This window comes from Dipodomys merriami, unplaced genomic scaffold (assembly GCF_024711535.1).
Source record: "Dipodomys merriami isolate MVZ:Mamm:240054 unplaced genomic scaffold, mDipMer1.0.p SCAF_172, whole genome shotgun sequence".
In the NCBI taxonomy this organism is placed as follows: Eukaryota; Metazoa; Chordata; class Mammalia; order Rodentia; family Heteromyidae; genus Dipodomys; species Dipodomys merriami.
In genome coordinates this window covers 2,258,810-2,286,607 of record NW_027203071.1, presented here as the reverse complement: position 1 = coordinate 2,286,607, position 27,798 = coordinate 2,258,810, and the positions used below count along the sequence as shown (strand labels likewise).

The 27,798-nt window shown below is 39.7% G+C and overlaps 1 protein-coding gene across 4 annotated transcripts in view; it reads left to right on the top strand.

The window, feature by feature from the left end:
* The window catches only part of Dnajc6 (DnaJ heat shock protein family (Hsp40) member C6), a 142,575-nt gene extending 118,438 nt beyond the window's left edge, over window positions 1–24,137 (top strand). For all 4 annotated transcript variants that reach the window (XM_070025818.1, XM_070025815.1, XM_070025816.1 and 1 more), the window contains 7 exons: window positions 2,871–3,005; window positions 7,244–7,312; window positions 9,846–9,965; window positions 16,747–17,010; window positions 18,955–19,097; window positions 20,351–20,527; window positions 21,896–24,137. In XM_070025818.1, coding sequence (XP_069881919.1) covers window positions 2,871–3,005; window positions 7,244–7,312; window positions 9,846–9,965; window positions 16,747–17,010; window positions 18,955–19,097; window positions 20,351–20,527; window positions 21,896–21,997 — 1,010 coding nt within the window. In that variant the 3' untranslated portion in view covers window positions 21,998–24,137. The remainder of the gene's footprint in view (window positions 1–2,870; window positions 3,006–7,243; window positions 7,313–9,845; window positions 9,966–16,746; window positions 17,011–18,954; window positions 19,098–20,350; window positions 20,528–21,895) is intronic.
* The last annotated feature ends 3,661 nt before the right edge of the window (window positions 24,138–27,798 follow it).

The following is a 27,798-nucleotide window of genomic DNA, read 5'->3' as shown; positions in this document are numbered from 1 at the left end:
TAGGGCAGAATACTCGAATCCCTTACTCTTCTCATTACCTCCTCTCCCCTCCCATCTCCTCCCCTCCCTTCCTCTTTCCTGGGTTTGAACTCAGGACTTCACACTTGCTAGGCAGCCATTCTGTCACTAGGGCCATACTTTCAGCCCTTCTTTTCTCAAGACTTGGTGTCCTGAGCTCCTTTCGTTACTTCTGCTTAGAGAGGTAGATAGATTAATTATTACTAAAAAAATTTTAATAGACAATGTTTGTAAGACACTTACCACTTGAAAGATGTAGAATAAAAAACTAGAGGACAATTCATTTCTTACAAAATCACATTAGATAAATGCTTCCAGTATCCCCATTTTATAGTTGAGGAAATGGAGGTTCAGAAATAAATTAATGGTTTTAGTTCATATTGCTGGTAATTGATTGGCTAGGGTCCCCCAAAATAGCCAACTCAGCTATATGACTTCAGCTTTTTTTCCTTTTGAGTTACCTGTAATACCTTCCTGGTGCCATATTTTCCTGAATTATGCTTTGGTTATTCAGAGTGAATAGTTACTTTGAAATAGTTACTTCAAAACAGGCTCAAAGGACTTATTTTAGCCACAGAATCAACACAAATGGAGCAACTGGTCCTGAGTAAGGAGATTAAGCCTGGTGTGGCGCAGTGAGTTTTATCTGCCCATTACCAATGGCTTAAGCCTTCCTATGATTGGCCCTTCACAGCCTTTTGACATTTGCAAGACAGCATGGCTGGATAAGCAGAGCTCCATTACAACTTCTGAAGAACCAACTCAAACCATCTTTCCTCTGTCATTGTTACCATTAATCAAGGGGATACCACATTAGGAAGGGTAGAAGGACATGTCTTAACTCTCTAGGTCTATGGTATACTGTAAGAATTTTTCCCACCAAGCTCATCCTACACTTCTCAGAAGGCTCTGGGCTAGTCTCGGTTTGTGTAGCTTAACTGGAAGCATCCTTTGTGAAAATAGTATCAGAATCAAAGTGTGAGTACAGAGCTTCAAGCTCCTACATTGGTTATTAGTGGATCCAGGATAGGAAATCAGGTGTCCTAAATCCTAGACCATGATTATTTCTTCCCCACTTCCTTCTATCTAGTTCTGATCCACCAGAGAAAAACTGTCTGTAAAATAAAATCCCCAAGATAGCATACTACATGGTAGTCAAGTTTTAAGATCAAGTGCCTTCCTTGTGTGACTTTGATAGTCTAACCACAGTATCACACTGGTAGTTGTGTTCCAGTGTCAGTGCTGGGAAGGGCTTTAGATGTGAATTCATTATGTGTTTCAGTCTGCATATAATGAAAGTGTGCACTAGATCTGTTGATTGACATGCCTGAGCATTCCTAACTGTTAATAGCAGACCTGGTCTACAACTCAAGTTTTTATTCCCCTGGAAGGAAAAGAACTAAAGTCTAGAATTAAAGGCCTGGATTAGAAACACAGGATCAAGACTTAAATCTCTGGATAACCTTGCTGAAAACCTGATATCCTTAGTTGGGGATAATACTTAACCAGAATTTCTGAAAAGAGAAAGCTGAACTCTTGTTGGTGATATACAGCTTTTCATGCTTAGTTATTTGGGAATGCCTCTAATATAAGATGATACTAAAAGTATACCAAGTAATAGAAAACTTAAACATCTTCCTTGAGTTTGCCTCAAACATAGATATAGACAGATTAACCTAGTTTTCTCTTGCAATTACCCTACAAATCTCATTGTAAGGATTATATGTGGCAAGGGATGTATATTGTCTCACAAAGTGCCTGAAACACAGTCAGTGCCACTGCTGCCACATGAGTCTAATCTGCTGCCCAGAAAAGTGTTGGGAAGATATTACAGCAGAGAAGTCATAGTTAGAAACTTAGTAAGCCTTATTATGTCTTGCATGAATTGGGGATGTGATTTATCTGTTCACTGGTTTGCATCTCATGTCTTAGAATTGACCCAATTCCACTCCTGGCAGAGAATACTCATTAGCAGTTCTTATAGGATAGGAAGTGACTTTTCACTGCAGGGGGATGAAGCTGGCTTTCTACCTAGTTCAACAATGAGAAAAGGTCAATTATCCCCATTCATCTTGGTGATTTTAATCACTTGACTATAAGCAGTAAGATTTGATCATGAATTCCAGCCTTAATCATGGGCAAGAAGCTAAGTTTGTGAGGTTCTTTCTGGGTCTCAGTGTCATCATTACAAAGGAAGATGAAATCACTAATAGGGAAAAAATAGAGGAGCAGCTGAGAACACATGGTTTTAGTGAACTGTCCTCAGAAAGGATGATACAGTGGTCGTGGCATTTTGCTGGTTAACTATGGCATCCCACTTTCCTCACTCTTTTTAATCATTCATACACTTTTCGTTGTTTCATTAAATCTGCATCTGTTTCCTAGCACATTGTTGTTTACCTCAGAACTAACTCTGGACTTGCCTTTGTCTGCAGAGGTGAGGTTGTCTTTCTTTCTTTTTTGCTGTGCGCCTATGTATTTGTTATTTTAAAGGAGTTGTACAATGGGGTTACAATTTCATAAGTTAGGTTTTAAGTTAGGATATTTTCACCCCTTTACTCCCCTGTCCCCCATCCCTAACCACATTTTTTTACATAGTGTATATTGAATATAATGACTGCATTTGCACCAAAGTAATGTTTTCTTTTGTGATCAGAGATCCTTGTGTTGTACTGTTAGGCCTGGAGAAAGAATTTGGTATAGAATGGGCCTATGGTGCATTCTAGGAAGTAGTTATCATCCTGATTTTTCAAGTTTTTGGCCTAGGACTCGACAATAGTGATGACTCTTCAGTATTTATAGAATAAATGAATGTATGGGACAAATAAACACATTTCCCCATTGTTTTCTAGGTGCTACCTTTGACCCATTTGGAGCACCTTCTAAGCCATCAGGTCAGGATCTGCTGGGTTCTTTTCTGAGCACATCTAATGCTTCCAGTGACCCCTTTCTACAGCCTACTAGAAGTCCTTCACCCACAGTGCATGGTAAGAAAGAATTTTATATTGATTCAGTGATGCAGAGTTTTCTAAAAGACACATACCAACTGTTCAGATATAAAAGCAAAAGTAATTGTGTAAGTGCGTTTTTGTTTTTAGAGAAAACCCATAGAAATGAACAATTCACATTAACATATCAAAATCAATGGAGTGTCTTATAGAAGAAAAAAATGTGCTGAACATTGTTTTATTCAACTTTTCCTAAACTTATGGAATTCTTTATAATAAATTATAATTATTGCTGTTTACACAGACACATAAGGCATTGTTGAATGTAGGCTATATTGCTATTTTACGTACCAGTAAAAGAGCTGAACAACAAAGCTGGGTGCTGGTGGCTTATGCTTATGATCCTAGCTCTTGGGAGGCTGGGATCTGAGATTGCCATTGAAGCCAACACAGGCAGGAAAGTCCATGAGACTCTTATATCCAATAAACTACTCAGAAAAAGCTGGAATGGCATGTGGCCCATGTGGTAGAGCACCAGCCTTGAGTAAAGAAAGCTCAGGAACAGTGCCTTCGCCCTAAGTTCAGGCCCCAGGACTGGCACACACATCTAAAAAAGAACAAAAAGACTCAGCCGTTTGAAATTGATTGATAGATGCATCCTGATTGGAAATAAATCTTTGAAATGTGCCAACATCAGAGTCTTAAATGAACAAAATATTATATTTTAATCCATGTGATTAATACTCTATGTAGCAGAGTTGGAGACATACTATCCTGATGTGGTGTCCTTCTGTGTAATGTGATGGTCACTAGCCATGTGTAGCTAGCTGTAGAACATCTGAAATGTAGCTAGTATGATTTGAGCCAAGCTCTCAGTATGACTGAGATTTATTAACACAGGGAAGTTTGTTTTGTTCATCAAGGCACCTAATGCTTGGAAGAATTACTGGCACACAGAAGATATTATCTATATCTAATATGTAAGTAGTACATTAACTAGATTTTTTTTCTCTATCAACATTTCTTTGATGCATAGTGGTCACTGTAGAGGCTATACTTTTTTCCTGAGTCTAGTACTTCAAAATCATTGCTTTGATAAGAGGGCTATTTTTGGTGACTGTTGACATAGTGACTGCCACATAGTGGCCTGGGTCCAGTTCTTCTTGTGAGCTGGTAATAGCATGTTGTTTGTCACCAATTTAGACTAGCCAGCACGCCTTTGTTTTGTAGCCACACTCATTTTAGTCTCTATTGTGGCAGTGAGTGAGAGCCATTATCCCTCCTTTGAAAGCAATTTTCATTCTGCTGTCACTTGCATCATTTCCCTGTAGGATAGTACAGAGAGGTAAGACTCTGTGTTGGGGGGGGGCAGATAGTGGGGTGGGGGGAACAGATCCCTGGGGTACTTTCCTTGGGTTTCTAGAAGGTATCATCAAGCTCTTCTTAAAAATCAAGAGATATCACCTTCAAATGCAATTAAGTATTTATTGAGCCCCTATTCTTTTTATTTTCTTCTTAACGTAAACAGAAAGTAAGCTTATTTGAAAGTGAAGGAGGGCTATGAAGGGTAAGAAATGAGTCTGCAGAGAGGCTCAGAAGTCTAATGGAAGGCTCTTGTACAGGGATGCTCTCATATCTACTTCCTTGGACTTTGCACTGATTGTTTGATGGCTTGTGCATGCTCCATCCTGGCTCTTTTCATTGGTTGAGTGGGCACCCAGGACATTATGGGAAGATGTCTTTGAGCAGCATTATGGGAAGAAGAAACATTTGAGCAGAAGCCTGGGGCACTGTGGGAACAAGAAGTGCTATGATGGGATACTTACCATCTGCCATGTGTTATGCCTGCCAATTTTTGTGCCTATCTACCTAACAGATCCCCTTTTCCTCATTCTCCCCTCTTGAATGAAAACCTTAACTGCCTTTAGGGAACAGGGGCACTGACTGCTCCAGGCTGTTTCATGCTGAGAGGGCAGAATAGAGGAGTATGGCTGCCTGGGATCTTCCTGGACACTGGTGGACATTGGTTTGCTCTTGCAAATTTACTTTAATTTTATTTTTTTGTGCTGGTCCTGCAATTCAGGGACTACGCACTTCCCTGAGCTTTTTAAATCAAGGCTAATGCTCTACCACTTGAGCCACATGTTTACTTCCAACTTTTTGGTGGTAAATTGGAGATCAGAGCCTTATGGATTTTCTTACCTGAGCTGGCTTAGAACCAGGATCCTCAAATCTGAGTAGTTTGGATTACAAAGGTAAGCTACTGGTGCCCATTTGAAAATTTTTTTAAAGAGAAGAATTGTTTAGGACATGATTTTGGAAGTATTAATACCTAACCACAATAAAATAAAGATTAAAATATTGGGAATTTTTTTTATTTGTATGTTACTATGTCTGGCTGGTTTTAAGTTTCCTGTGGATAGTTAGTATGTCTTTTTAGGCCTCTGCTCTCTGGTATTGTGCCTTGTTTGAGGTAGGCTCCATAAGGGATATATTGGCTTGATTTGTGATTAGGTTGAAATTCTGGTGGTTCATTTTGTCTATTAGTGGCTATAAGATTGAGATCAGAGTTTAAAGAAATCCCACAGCAGATGTTAGCAAAATTGCCTAACTTACACCTCAATTTTCCTGACTTATGGAAAAAAGAAAAAGAAGGGATAGAAAGGAAAGACCCATTGTTGCTGATAAGGGTATCTTCTTTTAAAGTTATTTATGGGAAGGAACAAGATGTAATGGTTCATACTGCGTTAACAAAACAGTTAAAATATGAGGCCTAGAATGCTAACTCTGGTGCCTTGATCATTCTGGGGCTAGCATGGTATATGTATGCATACATGTGTGCGTGTGTGTGATGTTTTCAGTCTCACTTGCAGTGCTATTTGGCATTTGCATTTTGCTCAGTTATTTCTATGGGCAAAACCTAAAGGTTACATAGAAAGAAAATTTTTCCTACAGCAAAACGTCTCTCTAAATTTCTGTTTGGAACTTCAAGAAGGAAAAGAATCTTCTAATTTGAAGCTGTAAAGGATTTCTTTTGAGTGACAATAGACACATCTCTGTTACCAGCAGAGTGGTCAGTATATACTTAGGACTCCATTTGTTTTCTAAGTGATTCATCTTTCTCAATTCATATCACAACAGAGTAGAAAACACAATTTTAGTTCTAAGTGGGTCATACTTCAGTCATCTTTTTTTTTGGGGGGGGGGTCCGGTCGTGGGGCCTGAACTCTGGGCCTGGGCGCTGTCCCTCAGCTCTTCAGCTCAAGGCTAGCACTCTACCACTTGAGCCACAGCGCCACTTCCGGCTTTTTTCTTTTTGTTTATGTGGTGCTGAGGAATCGAACCCAGGGCCTCATGCATGCAAGGCAAGTGCTCTACCACTGAGCCACCTTCCCAGCCCCTTCAGTCATCTTGTTGATGGATTTAAGGACCCTTCTCCCTTTATTTTGCTGTTTCTGGGGCTTGAACTTAGGACCCTTGTACTTGCTCTCTTTTTGTTTTTGTTTTTTGTTTGTTTGTTTTGCCAGTCCTGGGGCTTGAACTTAGGGCCTGGGCACTGTCCCTGAGCAACTTTTGCTCAAGGCTAGCACTACCACTTGAGCGACAGCTCCAGTTCTGGGTATTTCTGTTTATGTGATATTGAGGAATCAAACCCAGGGCTTCATGCATGCTAGGCAAGCACTCTACCATTAAACCACCTTCCCAGCACCTTGCTCTGACTTTTGCTCATGGTTGGCACTCTGCCACTAGAGCTACACCTCTAAGCCTGGCTTCTTTGTTGGTTAATTGGAGATGGAACCTTACGGACTTGTCTTCCTGGGCTGACAAACCAATTCTCCAGATTTCACCCTCCTAAGTATCTAGGATTGCAGGCACAAACCACCAGAGCCTAGCTTTCCCCTCTTCATGTTTATTGCACTGTGTTAAGTATAAAATTGGAATACACAAAGATGAATAAGACAGTTCTTGACTTCAAGGGACTCACAATTTAAAGAAGACAGACAGATGGACAATTACTAATTCAAGTATGAGGATATGGAAGTAAGGCAAAGGTGAGCCAAAGACAGAGCACATATGGCTCCTACCAAGCCTCTTGTAAGCAACAATAGATGCAGGCAGAAAGCATCCCAAACTGCAGAGAAAGAATGAACCCATGAACCCACAGAATCTTGAGAAACCATACAGGGTACAGAAAAGATGCTTTGATCCTGTGTGGACTCAGAAAAGAGCATTCTGAGCTAGCTTGTGTTAATTCTTTTTCTTCTCTCTATTTGCAGCTTCCAGTACTCCTGCTGTGAACATTCAGCCAGATGTTTCTGGAGCTTGGGACTGGCACGCCAAACCAGGTAAAGGTCTACAGGTTGTGTTCTGTACTCACGTCTTCATTCAAGGAAGTGAGTATGTACATAATGGAAATTACTCAAAGCACACCTGGGTAATTGGTGTTGATTTTTCCTAAAGATTCATATCCTGGTGACATGGGAGAACTGCTAAGTATATACTGTTTAATTTTGCTATGTCAGATCTACTATTTACAAATTTTTGGACATATCTGAGCTTCAGTTTTCTTACCTGAAATATGGGGTAATAACTTTTATTCTATATAGTTGGGTAAGTTTAAATGACATATGAAAGTTTCTGGCATAGAGTAGATGCTGAATCAATGTAAAGATTCTTTCCAAATTACTTACTAAGGTAGGATTTATTTGTAATAAGTAAGGTCTCTCTCACAGCTGTTCTGACATTTACAGAGAGTTGTTTGGTGTGTTGATATTCTTGCCAACATAAGTGTGAGCATGTGTATACACATATAAAAATGTACTTAGCTCAACTTTCTGAAGCAATTACTGCTTCCTTTTGTTTTTGTTATGGTTTTAAAAAGCAATAACAGCCAAGCACCAGTGACTCATGCCTGTCTAGTTACTCAGGAGGCTGAGATCGGAAGACTGTAGTTCAAGCCAGCCTGGGCAGGAAAGTCTGTGAGACACTTATCTCCAATTAACCCAAAAAGTCAGAAGTAAAGCTCTAGCTCATGTGGTAGGGTGCTAGCTTTGAGCACAAAAAGCTGAAGGAGTGCCCAGGACCTGAGTGCAAGCCCCAGGATGTGCACAAGAAACAAACAACAAGAAAAAGCTATACTATGAAGTTTGCCCTTCATCTAGTTTCTATGCATACAGTAGAATGTTGTCAAATGCATGTACCTTATTTTACAACTGGTCTCCTGATCCTTGCTCCTCCAACATGCATTACTGAAATCCTATATACCAGGAAACAACTCCACATTTTTCACTCTCCTCTTTGTATTTCTTTGAGTTGGACTATTTTAGATATTTGATGTAAGTAGCCTCCTAACAGTATTAGCCTTTTTGTGACTGGCTTATTTTGCTTCACAAAAATGTCCCAAGGTTCATCCATGTTGTAGCATGTGAAAACATTTCTTTCATTTTTTAAGGCTGAGTAATATGCCACTGTACATAAATTACATATGTTCTCTGCTTCTTACCTGTGATGGACATTTACATTGCTTCCACCTCTTGGCTGTTGTGTATAACACTGATGAACAGGAGGATGCAAATAGTTCATTGATCCTGCCTTCAATTCCTTGAATATATATCTGGAAATGGGAATTGGTGGATCATGTTTAGTTCTACTTCTAATTTTTGAGGGAACTTCATACCATTGTCACTAGTAGCTGCATCATTTTTACACTCACCAATAGTACACAAGGATGTATTGTCTCACCAGCTCTATCTGTCTATCTATCTATCTATCTATCTATCTATCTATCTATCTATCTATCTATCTATCATATATCATCTATCTCTCTAGCATAACCATCCAAACAGGTATGAGGTTAATAATCTTTTTGTTATTCTGGTTTTTATTTTCATAATGATTAGTTATGTTGAGAATTTGTATATGCTTGTAACTATATGCAATTCTTTGAAGAAGACATCGTTCAATTCTTTCCTCTATTTTTGTTTATTTAATTTATTTATTTACTTTGAAATATGAGGTTTTGAACTCAGGGGCTCATGCTCACTTGATTTGCTTGCTTGGCTGGCACTTTACCTCTTGACCCTAGCTTTTTAAAATAATATATTGTGAATGTTAATGTTTTATCATATATATGGTTATCAAATATTTTTATGTTTCCATAGGTTGCCTTTTTATTTTGTTCACTATTTTCCTTGCTATGCACTTTCAAATCTGATGTGATCTCATTTGTATACTTCTTGCTTTTATTGAATGTGATTTTGATTTTGTACATTGCCTCTTTAAAAAAGAATGTTGAGCTGGACCCTGGTGGCTCACACCTGTAATCCTAGCTACTCAGGAGGCTGAGATCTGAGGATCATAGTTTGAAGCCAGCCTGGGAAGGCAAGACGAGAAGACTCTATCTCCAATTAGCCAGCAAAAAAAAGTGGGAAGTGGAACTGCAGCTCAAGTGGTAGAGTGCCAGCCTGGAGTGATAAAGCTCAGGGATACTGCCCAGACCCTAAATTCAAGCCCCAGGTTGGGCACCAAAAATGTTGAAGCTCACAGATATTAAAGCAATATGCTCAATGTGAATCAGAGAGGGGCAGAAGCAGAATCCAGATCTGACTTCAGATATTTGAAGGAAGTCGGAAGGAAGCCACGAGAGGTCAGCACTGGAAAGGACAGTTCATCTGTAGGGCCAGGAAAGAGCTGGTGTCTGTACTGTGCTTTGTCCTTGCTATAGTCCAAGTGAGAGAGACTCTCTAGAAACATATGAGACATTTCCACTCTTGTCTTAATTTTCCTAAGAGACAAATGAGCAGTAGCTTTCAAATTCTGAGTTTTAGAGTTCTACTTTGGACAACGTACTCATTGTCAATGACCCTCTTTCCTTTGCAGGAGGTTTTGGGATGGGGAGCAAATCTGCTGCCACCAGCCCCACAGGATCCTCGCATGGCACGCCCACCCATCAGAACAAGCCCCAGACGCTGGATCCTTTTGCTGACCTCGGGACACTAGGTACAAACCTATCAGGCGAAGATAGAAATAACTGTATTGAAGCTAAAAAGACTCACGTTTAAATACTGAGTGTCACAATACATCAGTATTGCTGAGACTTAATATCATGAGCATTCTTAAGTCATATTCTGAAGGCTGAGTTTGGCTGTTTCAAAAAGGCCTCAAATATTAGGTTGGAAATAATCTCCATTAATTCATTTCTCTTAATGCCTGGTTTTGTGTATGGAGTAGGGACCAAGTGGGAGCGAACAGGAGTACATGACACTAGAGCTATCAAAGACAATATGCAGGGCAAAAGAAAGAGATGAAGCTGGTCAGACTATGCCATGTGGTGACAGCCATTCGCAAGCCTCACTGTCATATGACCTGTGAGGCCAGGCTGTCTCCAACCCAAAATCTTCCTGTCTCAGCCTCCCAAGTCTGGGATTACAGGAACACACCCAGCTGAGATTTAAGTAGAATCTGACTTCATGTTACTATTTGAAATTTGAAGTTTACATTAAGTTATGAGCAAAAAGTATGGAGAGAAGATGACTATGTAAAATAATTTTGAGAGTTCCTAAAATTTTTTTTAAACTTGACTAGAATAACAGATCAGGAGGATTGCAGTTCAAAGACAGCCAAGGAAAAATGATAGTGAGATCTCTATCTCAATTATTAAGCCAGTCATGGTGTCGCATATCTGTGATATCAGCTATGTGGGAGAATATAGATGGGAGGATTCTTGTCTCAGGCCATCCCTTGGCAAAAGTACAAGACCCTGCCTAAAAAAATTATTGAAGCAAAAAGAGCTTCGAGAATGGCTCATGCACACCTTCCTAGTAAAAGTGAAGCCACAACTTCACACCGCAGTCCCTCCTCCACACACATGCACCGTGTAAAGAAAGCAGATGGAAAATCAAGATTCTGATAAAGTCACGATTTCATCAGAAGGCAGTTATGCTCACATTCCCTATAGATAATTTGACTCCAGATGCCTCAGTAGCACTTTCTGAGAATGTAGACTCCACATGGCAGTGTGAATCCTGGCACTGCCCAAGGGAAGGAAGCAAAGAAAATAAGAAGAAAGGGCTTGAGAGCATGTAGTCCAACAAACTACTTCTTTAAAAGAGTTTTCTTGGTGAAAATGACTTGAGCCTCCTGGATATTGGATTCTTGTCAGAGAACATCACCATGCACAGTCATTCTTTCCCAGGATCAATGTTTTTGCAGTAATTAAAACCATCCAGTGTTTTCCGAACCACACACCCAAGGAACTCAGCCTTTACCCACTAAGCTATTGTGAAAAACACTCTGGAAAAATGACAGTCTGTTGTTTGCATGGATTTTTACAAACTGACCAGCAGTGTAGTTAATGGGGAGGAAAATGTCAGAAGTAAAAAAAAAAGAAAACAATGACCATAATAAACCCTCTTTCATTGTTCATTTTTGGACATTTATCATATAACAAATATTTTCTAAATGCTGTTTATATGCTAGGACTGTTGGTTCTCACCAACAGAATAGCTGTTGGTCAAAACAAAAACACTCCCCTACCTTCCTTAAGCTTAGATTGTAGAAGGGAAAGGAGTGTCAATGGATAAATGCGTGTCAAATTATAAAACTAGTTCTCATGACAGATAGTGTTGGATGAAGGTTTTATTATCTTCTGGGAACTATTTTTAGTGTTTTATAGCTATTTTATTTTTCTAATAACCTTTTGGGGTAGGGACTCCTACACACCCAAGTCACAAGGCTGTAACATTCAGAAGTTCAGCTCCCCAGCGAGCACCCACAAATCCTGTGCAAAACAAGGAAAGGAAGGAGATGGCAAATAATGGTATGGTTTAGGTATTATTTTAAAATTTTGGTAGGAAAGTCTTCTCTTGCATTTACATCTTGAATTTAATTGTCATATTTTTAAAGACTCTTCTATACTGGAAACATTCTTCAGCCTTTTCTCCAGTTTTTCTGATGTTAATATTAGAAGGATATAGGGCAGTGGAGAAAGTTTCAGTTTGGGTTTGATGTTAACTTTGATCCCTGGGATAAAGCGCAGTCTGCCAGGTTGGTTCACTGTAAAGTTGCCAGTTTCCTTTTTTAACCTGGGGAGATATTCTGACATAATCCTATTTGAAAATATACTGTTTTCCATTCGGCTTTTAACTAATGGTTTTATCACCCATTTGTGTTTGTTTGTTTGTTTGCCAGTCTTGGGGCTTGAACTCTGGGCCTGGATGCTGTCCCTGAGTTTCTTTTGCTCAAGGTTAGTGCTCTACCACTTTGAGCCAAAGAATCACTTTTGGTTTTTGAGTATTAATCAGAGATAAGCATCTCGTGGGGACTTTTCTGCCTGGGCTGGTTTTGAACTGTGATCCTCAGATTTCAGCCTCCTGAGTAGCTGGAATTGGAGTCATTGGAGCCTGGTCTCATTACTGATTTTTGATAGGTATATTGGCATTCATCTATAATCCTAGCACTCAGGACACAAAGGCAGATGGATTGCAAGTTCAGGGCCAGCCTGGGCCACCTGGAGATACACTCTCTCAAAGAAAAAATTCTCACCTGAAGCAATTATTACTATGATGTTACTCTTTTTGAATCCTTTTTTCTGTCATATATAGATATACATATCTATATATAGCACATTATGACATACCTGTGATCTACAACATATATACTACACATAATTCATATTGATTGATATGATATATATGTATGTGTCTATATGACACATATAGATACATATGGAAACATATATATGATCCTATATGGTCTACATCAAACACACATATGACATACATTTCACTGTAAGACAGACTCACTTGAGCCACACCTCCACTTCTTGCTTTTTGCTGTCTAGTTGGAGGTAACAATCTCTTGCATTTGTCTACCCAGACTAGCTTCAATCTGTGGTTTTTAGATCTCAGCTTCCTGAGTAGTTAAGATTACATGTTAGGACTATTGTTTTTCACCAACAGAATAGCTTTTGGTCAAAATAAAAACACCCCCCTGCCTTCCTTAAGCTTGGATTGTAGAAGAGAAACAAGTATAAATGGTTAAATACATGTCAAATTATAAAAATAGTTCTCATGACAGATAATGTTGGATGAGGATTTTATTATCTTCCAGGAACTATTTTTAGTGTTTTAAAGCTATTTTATCTTTCTGATAACCTTTAGGGGGTAAGGCCTATTACACACCGAAGTCACAAGGCTGGTAGCTACCAGCCTTTTCCCCATTTTTTAAAGGTATACAAGTTAAAAAATTTTAAGTATTTCTTTTACAATCACATGATAAACAGGTGTCTATGTGAGAGCTATGAATTAAGAGGCAAATTCTCAGAAAATAAAAATTAAACTTCCAAACCATATAGCTAAAATTCAGAAAAATCAGAAGATGAGAATGCTCCTGAAGGTATTTGCACATGAAACAGTTCTGACTCCAACATCCAAATCATTGTATTTCACCACTGATATGAGCTGAATCACTAGATGTCATTGGTCTGGATGTGGTTTGGGTATAGTAGGAGTTTTAGGAGCTTCCAGGTTTAATAGCTTTTCTGTGGCATAGCAACTGTTATCCATGGGAAAAGAGATAGGCCCAAAGAAGTTCACCAGTGTTCTGAGATTACCTAAACCAGAGAAAGGTGGGCAGAGGTGGCCTCTAAATTGGAATTTGTGATATAATTAGGATGTACATTATGGAAAGGAGCCCAGGCAGAGGGACAGGGGTGTTTAAAAGCTCCATACAATGTTTCAGAACCAGATAAGCTGGAATCCATGGTGGGACAAAGGAGGGACAGATGGGGTTGAATAGATATGGCCATCTCAGGGAAAACATCAGAATTGGTTTGGATGTCAATTGAGGAAACAAATTGCTTGGTATTTTAAAAAGGTAACTATATATATTCTAGAGAATCGATAAGAATAGTGTGGGCTAGGAGAAAGCAGGGAAAGGGCCAGGGGCTGGCTACTTCAAGAGGAGGAGGAGGAGAAAGGAGGGCAAGGTGATTTTCTGAACTCAGTAATGTCAGAAGAATCATTGATACTTAAAGGAAATCAGTAGAAGTAGTTAATAGATGATGACGAAAATCAAGGGAAAGGAAAATTCAAATCCTTTTTCCCAGGCTTTCTAGGAACTTTAAAAACTCTAAAGCAGCACTCTCCTTAAGCTGAAGAGCACAGGGACAGCACCCAAGCCTAGAGTTCAAGCCCCATGACCGACCAAAAAAAAAAAAAAAGGAATGATGAAAACTCTAAAGCAGAAATATATTTTGAGTACACAAAGCTGAGGGCTACAAGAGAGACCCGTTGGTTCATCATCCAGATAATGGATTTTGATTGCTGGGTAGCAGTCCCTCTTTCAGTAGGTGTTTTTTTTCTATCTACTCCTGCTTTACTGCATCCAGGATGTAATAAAGAATCAAGGAAGTTAGAGCATGTGCTCCTCAGAGCTTACAGTAAAGTGGGAGAGAGAAATGCTAATCAAATCTAAAATACCCACTATGGTCAGTGCTGTAAAGTTGGGAGCAGTGGGGTTGGGGTGGAACTGGGCCCTAGGTAATTCTGAGGAGCTGTCAAGGAGTGAAGACCACGGCTGTTAGCTTCTGATGAGGATAGTTCTGGCCTCAAGGGTTGGCTATCGCTTGGTATTTCTGAATCCTCGCTTCAGTAGCATTAACAATTAGAATGGCTGAGCAGTATGGAAGTGTTCCAGAAGATTAGACATCACAAAGTCATACAATGCTGATGGGCAGGGTTGGCACCTACTGGTTCACTGCTCCAGCCACAGCCTGGCATGGAGGTTCTCAGCAGTGGTTCTTAAATGTATGAACACGTCATAGTCTGCAGGATTATGGGTGCTTTTTAGCATTTCCATATTTACCAAGACTTAAAATATCAAGCATCCTTAAAATATACAATAAAACCCCAGTGCAGAGGGAAGATCCAGCCTTAGGTGTTATGGTTGGTGTGTGCTTGGCAGGAGGATCCAAGGGCACAGGAAAAGGGCTTCACCCCTTCATGTGCTATGTTATAGAATGACAAGGACAGAACACAGTCCTGCACAAGCCTGGCATTACCTTTACTTATTAGCAAGTATCTATTGAGACTTTGAGGTGTCTGGGAGTATGCTTGGCATAGGAATTTGCCTGTTTTGTTATTGTAGAATGCCACTGACTTCCCTTAATTCAAGGAGTGGGAAGCATTTTGTGTCTTTATACTGTATCTGTGATATAAACAGTTCTAGCTTCATTGATGAAGAAACAGGCTTGCCAAGTGCTGATGGCTCACGTGTGTAATCCTAGCTATTCAGGAGGCTGAGATCTGAGGATCGTGGTTCAAAGCCAGCACTGGCAGGAAGGTCCACCCTACTCTCATCTCCAATAAACCACCAGGAAAAACGGAAGTGGTGCTGTGGCTCAGGTGGTAGAGTGCTTGCTTTGAACTGAAGAGCTGAGGGACAATGTTCAGCCCCAGAGTTCAAGCCCCATGATTAACAACAACAGAAAAAAAGAAAAAAGAAAGAAAGGAAGGAAGGAAGAAAAGAAAAAGAAAGAAGGAAAGGAAAGAAAGAGAGAGAAAGGAAAGAAAGAAAGAAAGAAAGAAGAGAGGAAAGGAAAGGAAAGGAAAGGAAAGGAAAGGAAAGGAAAGGAAAGGAAAGGAAAGGAAAGGAAGGAAATGGAGGCTCAACAGGGTGAAGATTTTCACTTGGCTTTAGAAGAGCAGGGATTTTCTGCACTTGTTTTGTGTATAATCCCAGAGTGCAGCCCAGTGCCTGGTGCATAGTCGTTGTTCAACAAATAAATGCATGCATGCAGGAATGAGTGGCGAATGAACAGCTGAGGGTCAAACACAAATTGGTTGCCAGTCTCCTGGCCATAATAACAACCTCCATGGTGGGGAAGGAAGGAGAATAATAATAGAGGAGAAAAAACAATGGGAGGGAGTAAGGCCAAGTTTAGTAAGGCCTGAATTCTCATGAAGAGAACTTTGGGGTGTGGAAAGTGAGGCAAGGTCCATTTGGGCAAGTTTGTCTCCAGTGACTAGCTGTGTAAACATGAGTGTATTGGCAAACCTTTCTGAGCTTCCATTTCTTCCTCTTCACAGTGGGATCAGAGAAATACTATTTGTATTGTCCTGTAGACACACTTAGGTGTAGTAATGTAGTAATGTATATGACTATGTTTAATAAATTCTAAAGGTCCATGTGAAAGTTGTTTTGCTTTAAGTGTTGCTTTACTTATGTTTGTTAGGTGAAAGAGACCTTGGAAATCATCACGTTTTACATTTTTCTTTTACACAAGATCTCCTATAATGAAATGCAAGCAGGGTAGAACTAGTGCTACTTACAACATTTGATTTATTCTTGGGCACTAACAATGCTATACTGAATCTTGAAGTTCAAGTAACACCTTGATGAGTGAACTTTAGTGTTGTTCTCTGTTCTTGTCATCAGATAGCTTCAGCTCTAATAAAGAAATACAATCTGTTGAGGTATTGAGATGTTGAAGTGCATTGGCACTTTGGGAAGAGCCAGGGCTCACTCTTCTGGCTTGGAGTCAAATATCTAAATTTCATTCCATTCTGCCACAAGTTAACTGTGTAACTTTAAGAAAAATCACTACTCTGGGGCAGATTAAAGAAATAATAGACATTCCTATAATTTCATTACCTATTTAGAAAGGTTCATTATTTTACCATTCAAGGCAATTTCTAGTAAAAATCACTGCAAACAATACCTTGAGATTCTAGGGAATATTCAAAATAGTCTTATGTTCTTTCTGTCTTTTGCTCTGTAGGTAGTTCCTCATTTGCCAGCAAACCCACCACACCGACTGGACTAGGTGGAGGATTCCCACCTCTCAGCTCGCCCCAGAAAGCATCTCCCCAGCCCATGGGTGGAGGGTGGCAGCAGGCTGGGAGCTACAACTGGCAGCAGTCACAGCCTAAGCCACAGTCCAGCATGCCACACTCCTCCCCCCAGAACCGACCCAACTACAACGTGAGCTTCTCATCCATGCCTGCAGGCCAGAGTGAACGAGGGAAAGGATCCACTAATTTGGGTGAGGAGTTGGTGCGGGCCTGGGATAGACGGAGCTATCTTCTTGTCATACTTCCTGGGCTTACACAAAACCCATCAGTTCCTAAGGCAATCTTACAGTTGTAGAAGGAGGGGCCTGGTGCTCCTCCCCCAGAGGCTGTGCTGGTGCACCTGGGTGTGCCATGCTCCCAGACACATCTGCAGTTCTACAACTACACATGTGTCTGTCTCTCTCCAGAACTGAACCAAATGGAAGACAAGGATTGTGTCTTATCCACAGCAGGAGATTTTTATGCTGCCTTCTCTTATCCCAAGAATCTAGCATAGGGTACTCATTAAATAAATATGGAAAGGAAGTAAAGGCAAGAGTGAACGGATTTTAAGGCTCTTATTCCTTGGAAAGAAGAAGTAAAGTCTGAGAGCCTTTCAAAACAGTCAGTTTTGCCTTGTTCCCCAATTAGAAGAGCATATGTATCTGGACAAATGGTCTTTCTTGGCCTGATTGGTAGATTCCTGATATCTGGGCAACTTGTGAACATGTCAAAACCCAAGGCTGGTGGAAGCTCTATATGGGCTTGTTGACAATGAGTAAAAATAATATACTTTGCATGTGTGTGTGTGTGTGTGTGTGTGTGTGTGTGTGTGTGTTGAGTTCGTGGAAAGGTCTATTTCAATTCATTTTCTCTATCAGTTCGTTTGATCACCCCTCACAATAGGAGAAGAGAATAGGCCCTTCACTTTATGGGACAGGTGGTTAGTTCTTCTCCATCTTGGCTAACATCTATTGAGTGCTTACTGCATGCCAAGTGCTCTCCTAGGTGCTTTTCATATATTGTTTCATAGAATCTCCTTTCATAGATGAAGGACCTAAGATGCAGATTGACAAAGCCACATGGTACAATGAGTAAGTGCCAGGCCAGGACTTGAACTCTGACCATCAGGCTCCGGAAGTCCTGCTCTTAACTGCCACATTAGACCGGCCATGACCTAGGTGTCTGTTCACAGTACTGACATTATGTTTCTTCTTGAGGTAGCAGGAAATTCTCTGGACAATTCCATAGTCATGTGACTTTCCCACCATTTTTAGTTTTGAATAGCTATGAGTGAGTGCTTCCTTAGAGCATCTTCATTCGAGAAAACACTGAGGAGAAGGCAGTGAACAAGACAGACAAAGTCCCTAGTCTTGGAGCCCTTACATTTTCTTGTGTGCACAAGAGAATGCGCGTCCAGAGTGTCTTGATGTGTAGAGATGGCAAATGGATTTCAACTCAGAAACTAACATTGGTGGCTTGCCCTGGACTGCAGTATTATAATTCTGCTTTGTGAATTAAATTAACATTGAGATAGTCACACCCCTAATCCTAAGCACTGAAAGTTTTCACTCTTTTCATTCTCATGCAACCCCATGAGGCAAGTTACCTGACTTCCTGCTCATTTTACAGATGAGGAAATTGGGGCACAGAGATACCAAGTAACTTGTCTGAGGTCACATTGTGAAGAGGTGATACAGTTGGAATTCCAGTCTGAGTAGTTTGGTCCCTGAGTTGTGGGAAAGAGTGCATGATGAACTAAATTTGTCAGCTAGGGGAGAGCAGGGTAATGATAACATGCATTGATTCCAAGAACCAAACCAAACCTCGTCAAAACACCTACATTAATTAGTTATGACAAGGAGCTATCATGATATCCAGATAGAGGATACAGTACAAATGGAATTGAATTGAATTTAATGAGCCAGACTCCAATCTTAGCCTTACCAGGTACGTGTTATGTGACTCTAGAAATGTCTTTGTAAGTTCTCTGGACTTCATTTTTTCTCATCTGTAAAATGAGTTTAGGAATCTTTTACACTACTAAGAGCAAAGAAAATAAATGTGTGGAAAAGCACGTTGAAGACTCTGAAGTCCTTTGGGATAAAAATGTATGATATGCCTAGCCATAATGATTTTCAAAAATTATGTTGCAGAAGGGAAACAAAAAGCAGCTGACTTTGAAGATTTACTTTCAAGTCAAGGTTTTAATGCCCACAAAGACAAAAAGGGGCCTCGAACAATAGCAGAGATGAGAAAGGAGGAAATGGCTAAGGAAATGGATCCTGAGAAATTAAAGGTGAGTGAGCCACTGACTCTGTGATTATCCTATAAGACAAGATCAGGTGACAAAGTTAGGTGTGAAGATCCATCAGCATAATTCTGATTGTCTGATCACCTCTCAAAGACTGGTCTTATAATGCCATCAGCATGGGGTTAGGACTTCAACAAATGAGTTTTGGGTGGGACTTAAGACATTCAGACAGTAGCATCTATGAAAGGCAACACTGTATTGACATCCACCAAATTGTGATTTGAGTACAGTCATGCCCTTTGAGAGCAAAGTAGCTTTAGGGAAGTTGTATATGCTATTTAAATTTTTATTTTTATCTTAATGCCAGGTTTGTGGCTTGAATTCAGGGCTCAGGTGCTGTCCCTGAGCTTTTTTTGCTTGAGGCCAACACTCTACCACTTGAACTAGAACAGCTCCACTTGCAACCTTTTCGGTGATGAATTGGAGATTAATCACAGACTTTCCTGGTTGGCCTGCCTTTGAACTACAATCCTTAGATCTCAGCCTTCTCAGTAGATAGGATGGCAGCATCCAGTGTACGGATTTGTTAACTTGTTCAGATGAGCAATGACACTCTTTAAGATGGGATTTTGTTACCTAAGTGGCACTTAGATTCTAAAGATAAATTATTAGAATTTGAAGAGGAGGGGAATGTATTATCTCTATTTTCTCCTCCTTTGAGAGCACTTTTTTAGATCTGTTCTCTGATACATAAATATTATGCATTGAAGAATTATCACTCCTGGATAAAGATAGGTTCTTGCTATGTGTTCCAGACTGCCCTAAAATTCTCAATCTTCCCATTTCAGACTCCCCAGTAGCTTTCTTAAAGTATTTATTTTGGGGAGAGGGCAGTGATAGGGATTGATCCCAGAATCCTGTGTTTGGCAGATAAGTATTCTACCACTGAGCTATGTTTTAGGGCCCGGTTTGACCTTTCTGAAAGGAATAATTATTTAGTTAGGTAGCAGTAAATATGTGTGACCTGATTGAGTTTATACTTTAGGAGTGTATTATTAACTCTAGGGGGCGATAGAGCAACAAATTCAAACTCTGAGAGGTGAAATTACTGAGCAGGCTTTTGAAGCGGTAGGTAGAAGTGGGAAAGTATTCCAGGAAGAGCTCTTCAGAAGGCAGAGTGTATAGGACATTCCTATTATTTGGTTTCACTAAAGCAGGACAGGGTTTCCAGGGTCCTGGAAGAAACACTGGCCTGGAAAATATTTGAAATCCCTACCCCCACCCCTTTGTGTTTATAGATTCTGGAATGGATAGAAGGTAAAGAGAGAAATATCCGAGCACTTCTTTCCACAATGCATACTGTGCTGTGGGCTGGGGAGACTAAGTGGAAACCAGTTGGAATGGCAGACCTGGTAACGCCGGAGCAGGTGAAGAAGGTGTACAGAAGGGCGGTGCTGGTCGTGCACCCAGATAAAGTGAGTAGCACCTGCTACTCTCTTTGCATATGTCTGGTCTTCATTTTGTTAATGTATGAGCATCTATTAAAAGCATCGTACTTCCCATTTGCTGGCTGATTAGGCCATTGGTTTAATAAATTAAACCCATGGGTTGGAATCGGGTGTCTAAACAAATAGTTCTACTTCATACAGGTGCAAAAGAAATCAAAGTATGAATAATAAAATTAAGACTTTACTTAAGGAGGATGTTACAACATTCACCAGTGTTATTTTTTTTAGCATTTAGATATAATCTTGCAACAGTGTAACTAGGCTGAGAGCTAGACACACAAAGGAGAACTGTTCTCCTTTGGAGTTAGAAGAAGATGTTTAGCCAGAATCGTGGTAAAACGCCTGTATTTAACAAAACTGGTGAGAATGAACAGGCTTTTAAAAATGTGACAAAACCCATTATCTTTTTTGTGCCCCGTCATGTTGTCATTGATACATGTGAGCATCGTTGTTAAAAATTTTATCTGATGGCCCTGTTCACAGAAACATCTCAGGCAGAAGTGAGTCAGATGACAAGAAGTTATGATTAAAGTGCCACCAATGCCATGTATTTATTTAATTTCCATCCCTCTAAATTTTTTGTTTTGCCAGTCCTGATGCTTGAACTCAGGGCCACCCTCTACATTTTCGATGACTGACTTGAATAGAAGAATCAACAAGAACACATTTACATTTGAAGTTTAGTCAATCAAAAGAGAAGTGGAGACCAGAAAATACACAAATTGTTTGCCCCTCTTTTGAGTCTCCAAGAGCCTCACTTTATTTAGAAATTGGAAAAAATAGGAGTTTTGAACCATAATGCACTAGAAACATGTTATTACGCTTTGGCTTGTTTGGTAGATACTTCCAAAGAACTGAGATGGATCTTTTGATACCTGATAGGCTTTCTGTTAGCTACTTATTGACAATTACTATTACCTTATATGAATTTCCAGAGGAGGGTAATTACTATTACCCAAATTAGGCTGTAAAAAAAGAAACAGATTAATATTAGAACATTTTATTTCATTTCATTTCATTTATTTTATTTTGTGCTCACAATTGAGAGCTTAAACTCAGGACCTTGCACTCTTGTTTGGCTTTTGAATCAAGGCTGGCATTCTACTATTCAGACCTCCACTTCTGGCGTTTTTCTGTAAAGTAAGAGTCTCTCAGCCTTTTCTGCTTAGTCTGAATTTGAGCCTTGATCCTGAGTAGCTAGGATAACAGGTATGAGTCCCTGGTGCCCAGCCTAGAAGAGCATTTTAATTACTTAGAACCCATATTACCGATGAATTTAACGGAGATATTATTTTAGTCTGTGAGATCTAATATGTGCTTTGTTTTTACCTACAGGCTACCGGGCAACCCTATGAACAGTACGCAAAGATGATTTTTATGGAGCTAAATGATGCCTGGTCTGAATTTGAAAACCAAGGCCAAAAGCCCTTGTATTAATTTGTGAGCCTTTCTATCTCCACTACAAAACTGTGCTAATGCTTAGTGTGTATTACAATTCTGAGGTTTTCACAGATGAACCAAAAATTTCAGTAATGTATCTCCAGTACTAAACTGTTAAATTACTTGTGGATTAATTTCTCACAGGAATGTGGATGTTTGATTTCTCCAAGTCCCTGCCATAAAAGATTGAAAGCAGGGGAGGAACTTGTGGGGAGATGACGGTGCTGACATGCAACATTCCAGCCTGTCCTGTGGGGAGCCTACTCAGCATCTTGCCTGAGAATATGGGAAATTGAGGCCGCCAAAGGTGAAGGCATGACATCCATTTTATTCTCAAGGATATGATTAATCATCAAGAGATACAATAATAGGATTACGTATGGTTTTTAAGAATGGTTTGGTATTTTTTTGGAAAGATATAACTTGAGTCATAGCTTTACACAGACATCATTTACACAGAACATTACCATCAAGTATTTGTTTTTTAATGAAATGTACCCTGGCCTTGAGGATAATACTGTGTATGTCTTGATCAGTAGTACTAATAAACAGAAAAGAAATTTAGATTGTGGGAAGTGCTTATGCAAATGCCCAGGGATTTTTGTGTGTTCTTCCTGGATAAGGTAAAAAACTAAAGCAAATGCTGGCTAAAGAAAATAGGAACTCTGAAGTTGTGGAAATCTTGGGTCAGGATGTGGAGATGCTACTTTCTTTTAGAAAACTGGGATTGGTGAAAGAAAAACTCTTAATACCATAACTCTGAACTGGATTCAAAGGATGTAGCAAGTTTTTAACCCTTCCTTTTGCTTATTTAAAAATGCTCTTTGCTGGTAATATGTTGTGAAGCAGTTTGGTCCTTTTACAGTTTGTCAAGACCAAGAGCTAACCTGGATTCAGTGCTCTGTAGTTTGTGAGTGGTTAAGACCATAGAAGATGCACAGATCTTCAGGATCCCTCATTTACATTGAGGAGCTAGGTCCCCTCCCTCCTAGTGAGTCTGGAGCCCCTGGATTATTTCCAGGGGTTTATTGGTGTGAAGTAGTTGGAGGTCTATAGGAACAGCAGTCATGTTAAGAACCTTCAATTGGTTTCAGTTCAGTGTTTGGCTGGTTCTCATTTTGAGGAGTAAGTAGTTTGCTATTTTGTGGCTTTAGCAGACCTCCTATTGAACATATAGACAATGTGCATATAACATGTGTATATATATATTATTTAATATATACATATTATATGCACACACAGAGCAGGTGGCCAAAAATATTTTCATGCTAATAGGCAGAGGTTCATACTCAATATTTGTTAAAGCTTTCAAAAGACAATCATTTTTGTTTCTGTTTCAATTTTCTTGTGGCAAACTGTACCAGAAAAGCAGCATGTCAAAAAACTTTAGGTTCTATTTAGGTCTCTCTCTCTTTCTCTCTCTCTTTTTCTCTTTCTCTCTTCCTCTTCCTCCCCCCTTTCTCTCTTGGTTATAAGATTTATTATTTATTTTGCCTTTTATTGACAATGTGAAACTCTCAAAAGATATTTCCTTTTTGAATGTACACCTGTAAACTGTTCAAGGTAACCGTAACAAACTAGGTGTTACTACTTAACATATTATAAAATAATGTTTGATCCAGTTTGTGCTTGTCTTATTTAAAACTGGAATGTGAGACATGTTGCTGTGACCTTTTCTTTTCGCATTCACATATGTAGATATTGTGTGAATTACAGTATATAATGATAATTAAAAGGATACTATGTGGATGTCATGTACATTTTGAAATAATAGAACTATATTAGCTTTGTATTATGTTTGGATAATTCATTAATGTTCACAGTTTAAAATATCATGAAACATTATGTAATTAGCAGTGAGAGAGAATCTTACTTAGCAAGTTGGGGGCTGCCTTCATCTCTTTTCCAGATACATTATAATTCTGGACCCTTATTTATCTCAGATCTCTTAACTCATGCAGACCAAACAAGTGTTTGCATTCCTTTTAAACATCAGGTGGTGACAGAGCTTGTTGTTAATTAGATTAACGGTTCCATTCGTATTTATTGTAATATATTTTGGTTTTGTAAATATGTTAAACAACAAAATGTGATTGGTCTAAAATATTTGTAATGTATATTAAAAGGCTCAAAAATATTTTTAGACATTTAAGTTATTTTTGCATTTGTAGGAATACAATAACCAACGTGAATTAACTATCTGAGCTGATTTGTTTTGAAGGAGGGTTATAGACAATGAATGAATATAAAGACAATATAAAATACATTTGTACCTAAAGGCAAAAATTGGAAAAGATTTCCAATTTTATACTTTCCTCACCCATGCATCTTCTTTCTTGACACTCACACACAAATACACACACACACACACACATACACACACACACACACACTAATGCTAAATGAATATCATGTTTCAAGAAGAATTCACATAGAAATTCTTCTCTCCTAGCTAAAATGTTAATAAAGTGCATTTGTTTGCTGAAGCAGAGGGACTGATCTTCTGCATCTATCATGGGAAAGTCTCAGGTGTTTTAGTTCTTTAAAGACAGAAGCAGTAAATTCACGGGTAAATAAATGGTGTCGATCAAAAGTTTTTGCTGTGGAGAAAGGTGGTATTCATGTCTGTGCCTATCTTCCCAGCACTGTAGCAGCCTGAGGCAAAGGCTGTGTAGAAAGAAAGTCAATGTGTCCGACAAACAAACAACCATAAAAACCCACCCTTCAAATAATTTCTATACCCCCATTATTGTAGTGTGTACATCTGGAATGGCTTTGGTCCTGAAGCCTCTGGAGAAACTTATCTTCCCTGTCTCTGATCACTGGTCTAGCCCTTATGACCTTTTAATATAATACCTACGCCATGTTACAGTGATTCTCAAAATCTGCTCCTAAGGAGAAAGGGAAATAACTTTAAAATAAGAACCAAATAAAGATTCTATTCTTACACACACAAAACCAAACCAAACCAAACCAAACAAACAACCCCGAGGCTGTATCAGAGCAGCAGGTCAGTTGCCCTGACAGAAATATGATCATGAAATTTGGACCCAATGAATGGGTTTTGATTATTCTAAAGATAAATGAAATGGTTTGGGCCTAGTGAGTAAAACCAGTAAAGCTGGAGTTTGATTCTGATTTTTCTACATGCAGACTGTTATATTGGAGAGATTTATCTCCCTGAGTTTTATGTATTTCTAGAATAGACTCTTAACCATCCTGAAGTAGAAGAATTAGGAACTGTAAAAATTGTGGTCAAGTGGGTACTCATCACACACTATGGTTATTGATAATAAACAAGACACAGGGTATCCTGCAGATCAGTATCTGACATGGAATTAAAACCAAATCTCAAGTTGTGTGGAGGAGGAAATAGCAACTGAACGTAACTTGTATTTTGACATTTGTTGGTGTGAATGGGCTGACCGAGATCTGTATGAATAAAATGGTGGAGACTTGCCAAGGAAAAGCAACCTTTACTGATTTCAATGAGTACTGTCTCATACTTCCATTTGGCTGAATCCCTGATGGGATGGCCTGCTCTAATGGAGATGTGACACCCGGGTCTTGTTTGTCACATAAATTTGTCTTGCTTTGTGTTAGATCATTTTAGACTTTGCCAGAAAACCATGCAGACATCCAGGTACAGAGAACAAAGAAAGGTTTATTGCCAGGAAAGGGGCCGGCCAGACCCCTTCTCACAAGGGAGAAGTGAGAAGCCCCGGCTATTGTCTAGGGGTGACCTATATAACCTAAGGGGTTTAAGAGGGGCTTGAAGGCAGAGACCCTGGTATAGATGTGGGCCAGGGGCTTCATCATATCAGACTAGGATTTATGGCTGCTATCCAAATAGTAGATAAGGGTCCTGTAGCTGCCCAGACCTGAAGGGCACTCTAAGGGGCTCTTGTTGCCGTATATGGTGGTAGCTGCCCCAGAGAAGTGCCATCCCAAGGTCAAGGGGGTTGGAGGCTGACTATTTACTGCCTTTACTAAATGGGCCTAGTGCTGCCTAGGAAGGGAGCCTGTTAAGCTGTGGAAAGGGGAAGAAGCATGCTAAACTGGGAAGGGAGCTCATTGGGCTGACACTTTGTTGCCCAGCTTGGTCTCAAACTTACAATCCTCCTACCCCATACTCCCTTTACCCGCCCCCCTCCACTCCTGCCCCTACCCCACCAGCTTCCTGAGAGTGCTAGTATTACAGGTGTGTGCTATCACTCCCCTCTAAAAAGGTTTTGTAAATCTCACTTCTGGAAACAGAAGATGGGGCAATTTACTCTGAGCTGGGATTTGAAGCAGATACTTACTGTAGGATAGGGAGACTTACTAGAGTAAGTAAACTTATTAGTGTTTTTACACTTGGGGCTTAGAGAAAAGCAAGCACAGCAGTGAAAACCCCAGAAAACAAACTTTCTCTCTGACCGTCTCCTACTGTCTGGGTCTGGTTTCTAACCTACCTCATTCTCCTCCCCCCCTCCCCCCCTCCGCCCCAGGCAAACAGTGAAAACTGATATTCCTGTTCCTCTAGGGAGGTCATTTCCTTAAATCATTTCCCCAAACTAGCCATAAAACCTAAAAACAGCACTATGACTTTGTCTTAAGGTAGGTCATAAGACCTACCAGAAAGTGTCATGCTATGTGTCCAGAAGGAGGAAATGCTGCACAGACAGACCGAGAAGAATGTGAACAAGAGTGTAGACTGTGCTTTTCTCCACTAAAACTGCTATACTGTCTATGCTTCTTCAAGCATAGCCATAAAAATGCGTAACCCACCTAGAGTCTTTGGGTCTTTAATCTGAAGGCTCCTGAATCCCATCAAACTCTGATCAAATATATTTGGCATGTACTGATAGAATATAAACTCCATGGATGTATTTGAATGCACTTAAACATGAGGTGTTTGTCTTGTTATATTTAATCCCTGTCTTCAGAACATAAGATCTGACTCTATAGAGTTCAGTGGTATGGGCCTGCCCACAGCTTTCTTAATGGCAAGGTATTACCTGAGCCTTAGTTTTACCATCTGTAAAATTGAGAGAATATTTAGATTTATCTTAATTCCATTCTAGTTCTAAGCAACCTGACATTTGCCCAAATTTTATAAGCCAAATTTTACACTGATGGTAAGTTGGGTTTAGACATTTAGGTATTGCTGCCTTATATTTTTGAAGAAATATGGAATTGGGTAAGTGGAAAAAATTTTTCAGCACAAACTCTGGCAAGAGGAAAGTAGACTTTTCAGCCGGTGGCTAAAGTGTCTCCAAGATGGCTTCCCTTTCTCTTTAAAAGTAGTTTGGTGAAAAGAGAAGAACAGAGCAAATTAGGATAAAAACACTATCTTAGAATATTGCTGCTTCGACATACCTGTAACCTTGGGATCAATACTTAGGTATTTTGCTTCCATCCACTTTTCAGTATTTCATTCTAAGCTTCAGGTGCTCAAATCACAGTGTGCCTCTGGAGGGTTGACAGTTTTCCCAAATCATTTCTTTTCTGTGTGACTAGCCTCAGGTGGACAGGGAGGGCTTCAGCAAATCTATATTGAGGCCCTTCAGGACACCAGCTAACTGGGCAGGAGGTGGTGGTGATGGTTGAGAATGGCAGGGGGACAGTACATTTAATTACTTAAGATGGAAAAAGCTCTACTAGTTCACTACACCAGCAAAGGAGCCAAAACTCACAAGTTCTCAGAGTTTGGTACAGTAGTTCCCTGACGCTTTATTTATAAGGAATATATCCCAAGTTCCCACTTGATGCTTGATATTCTGGACAGATGCTGTTTTTTGTTTTTTTCTCTACAC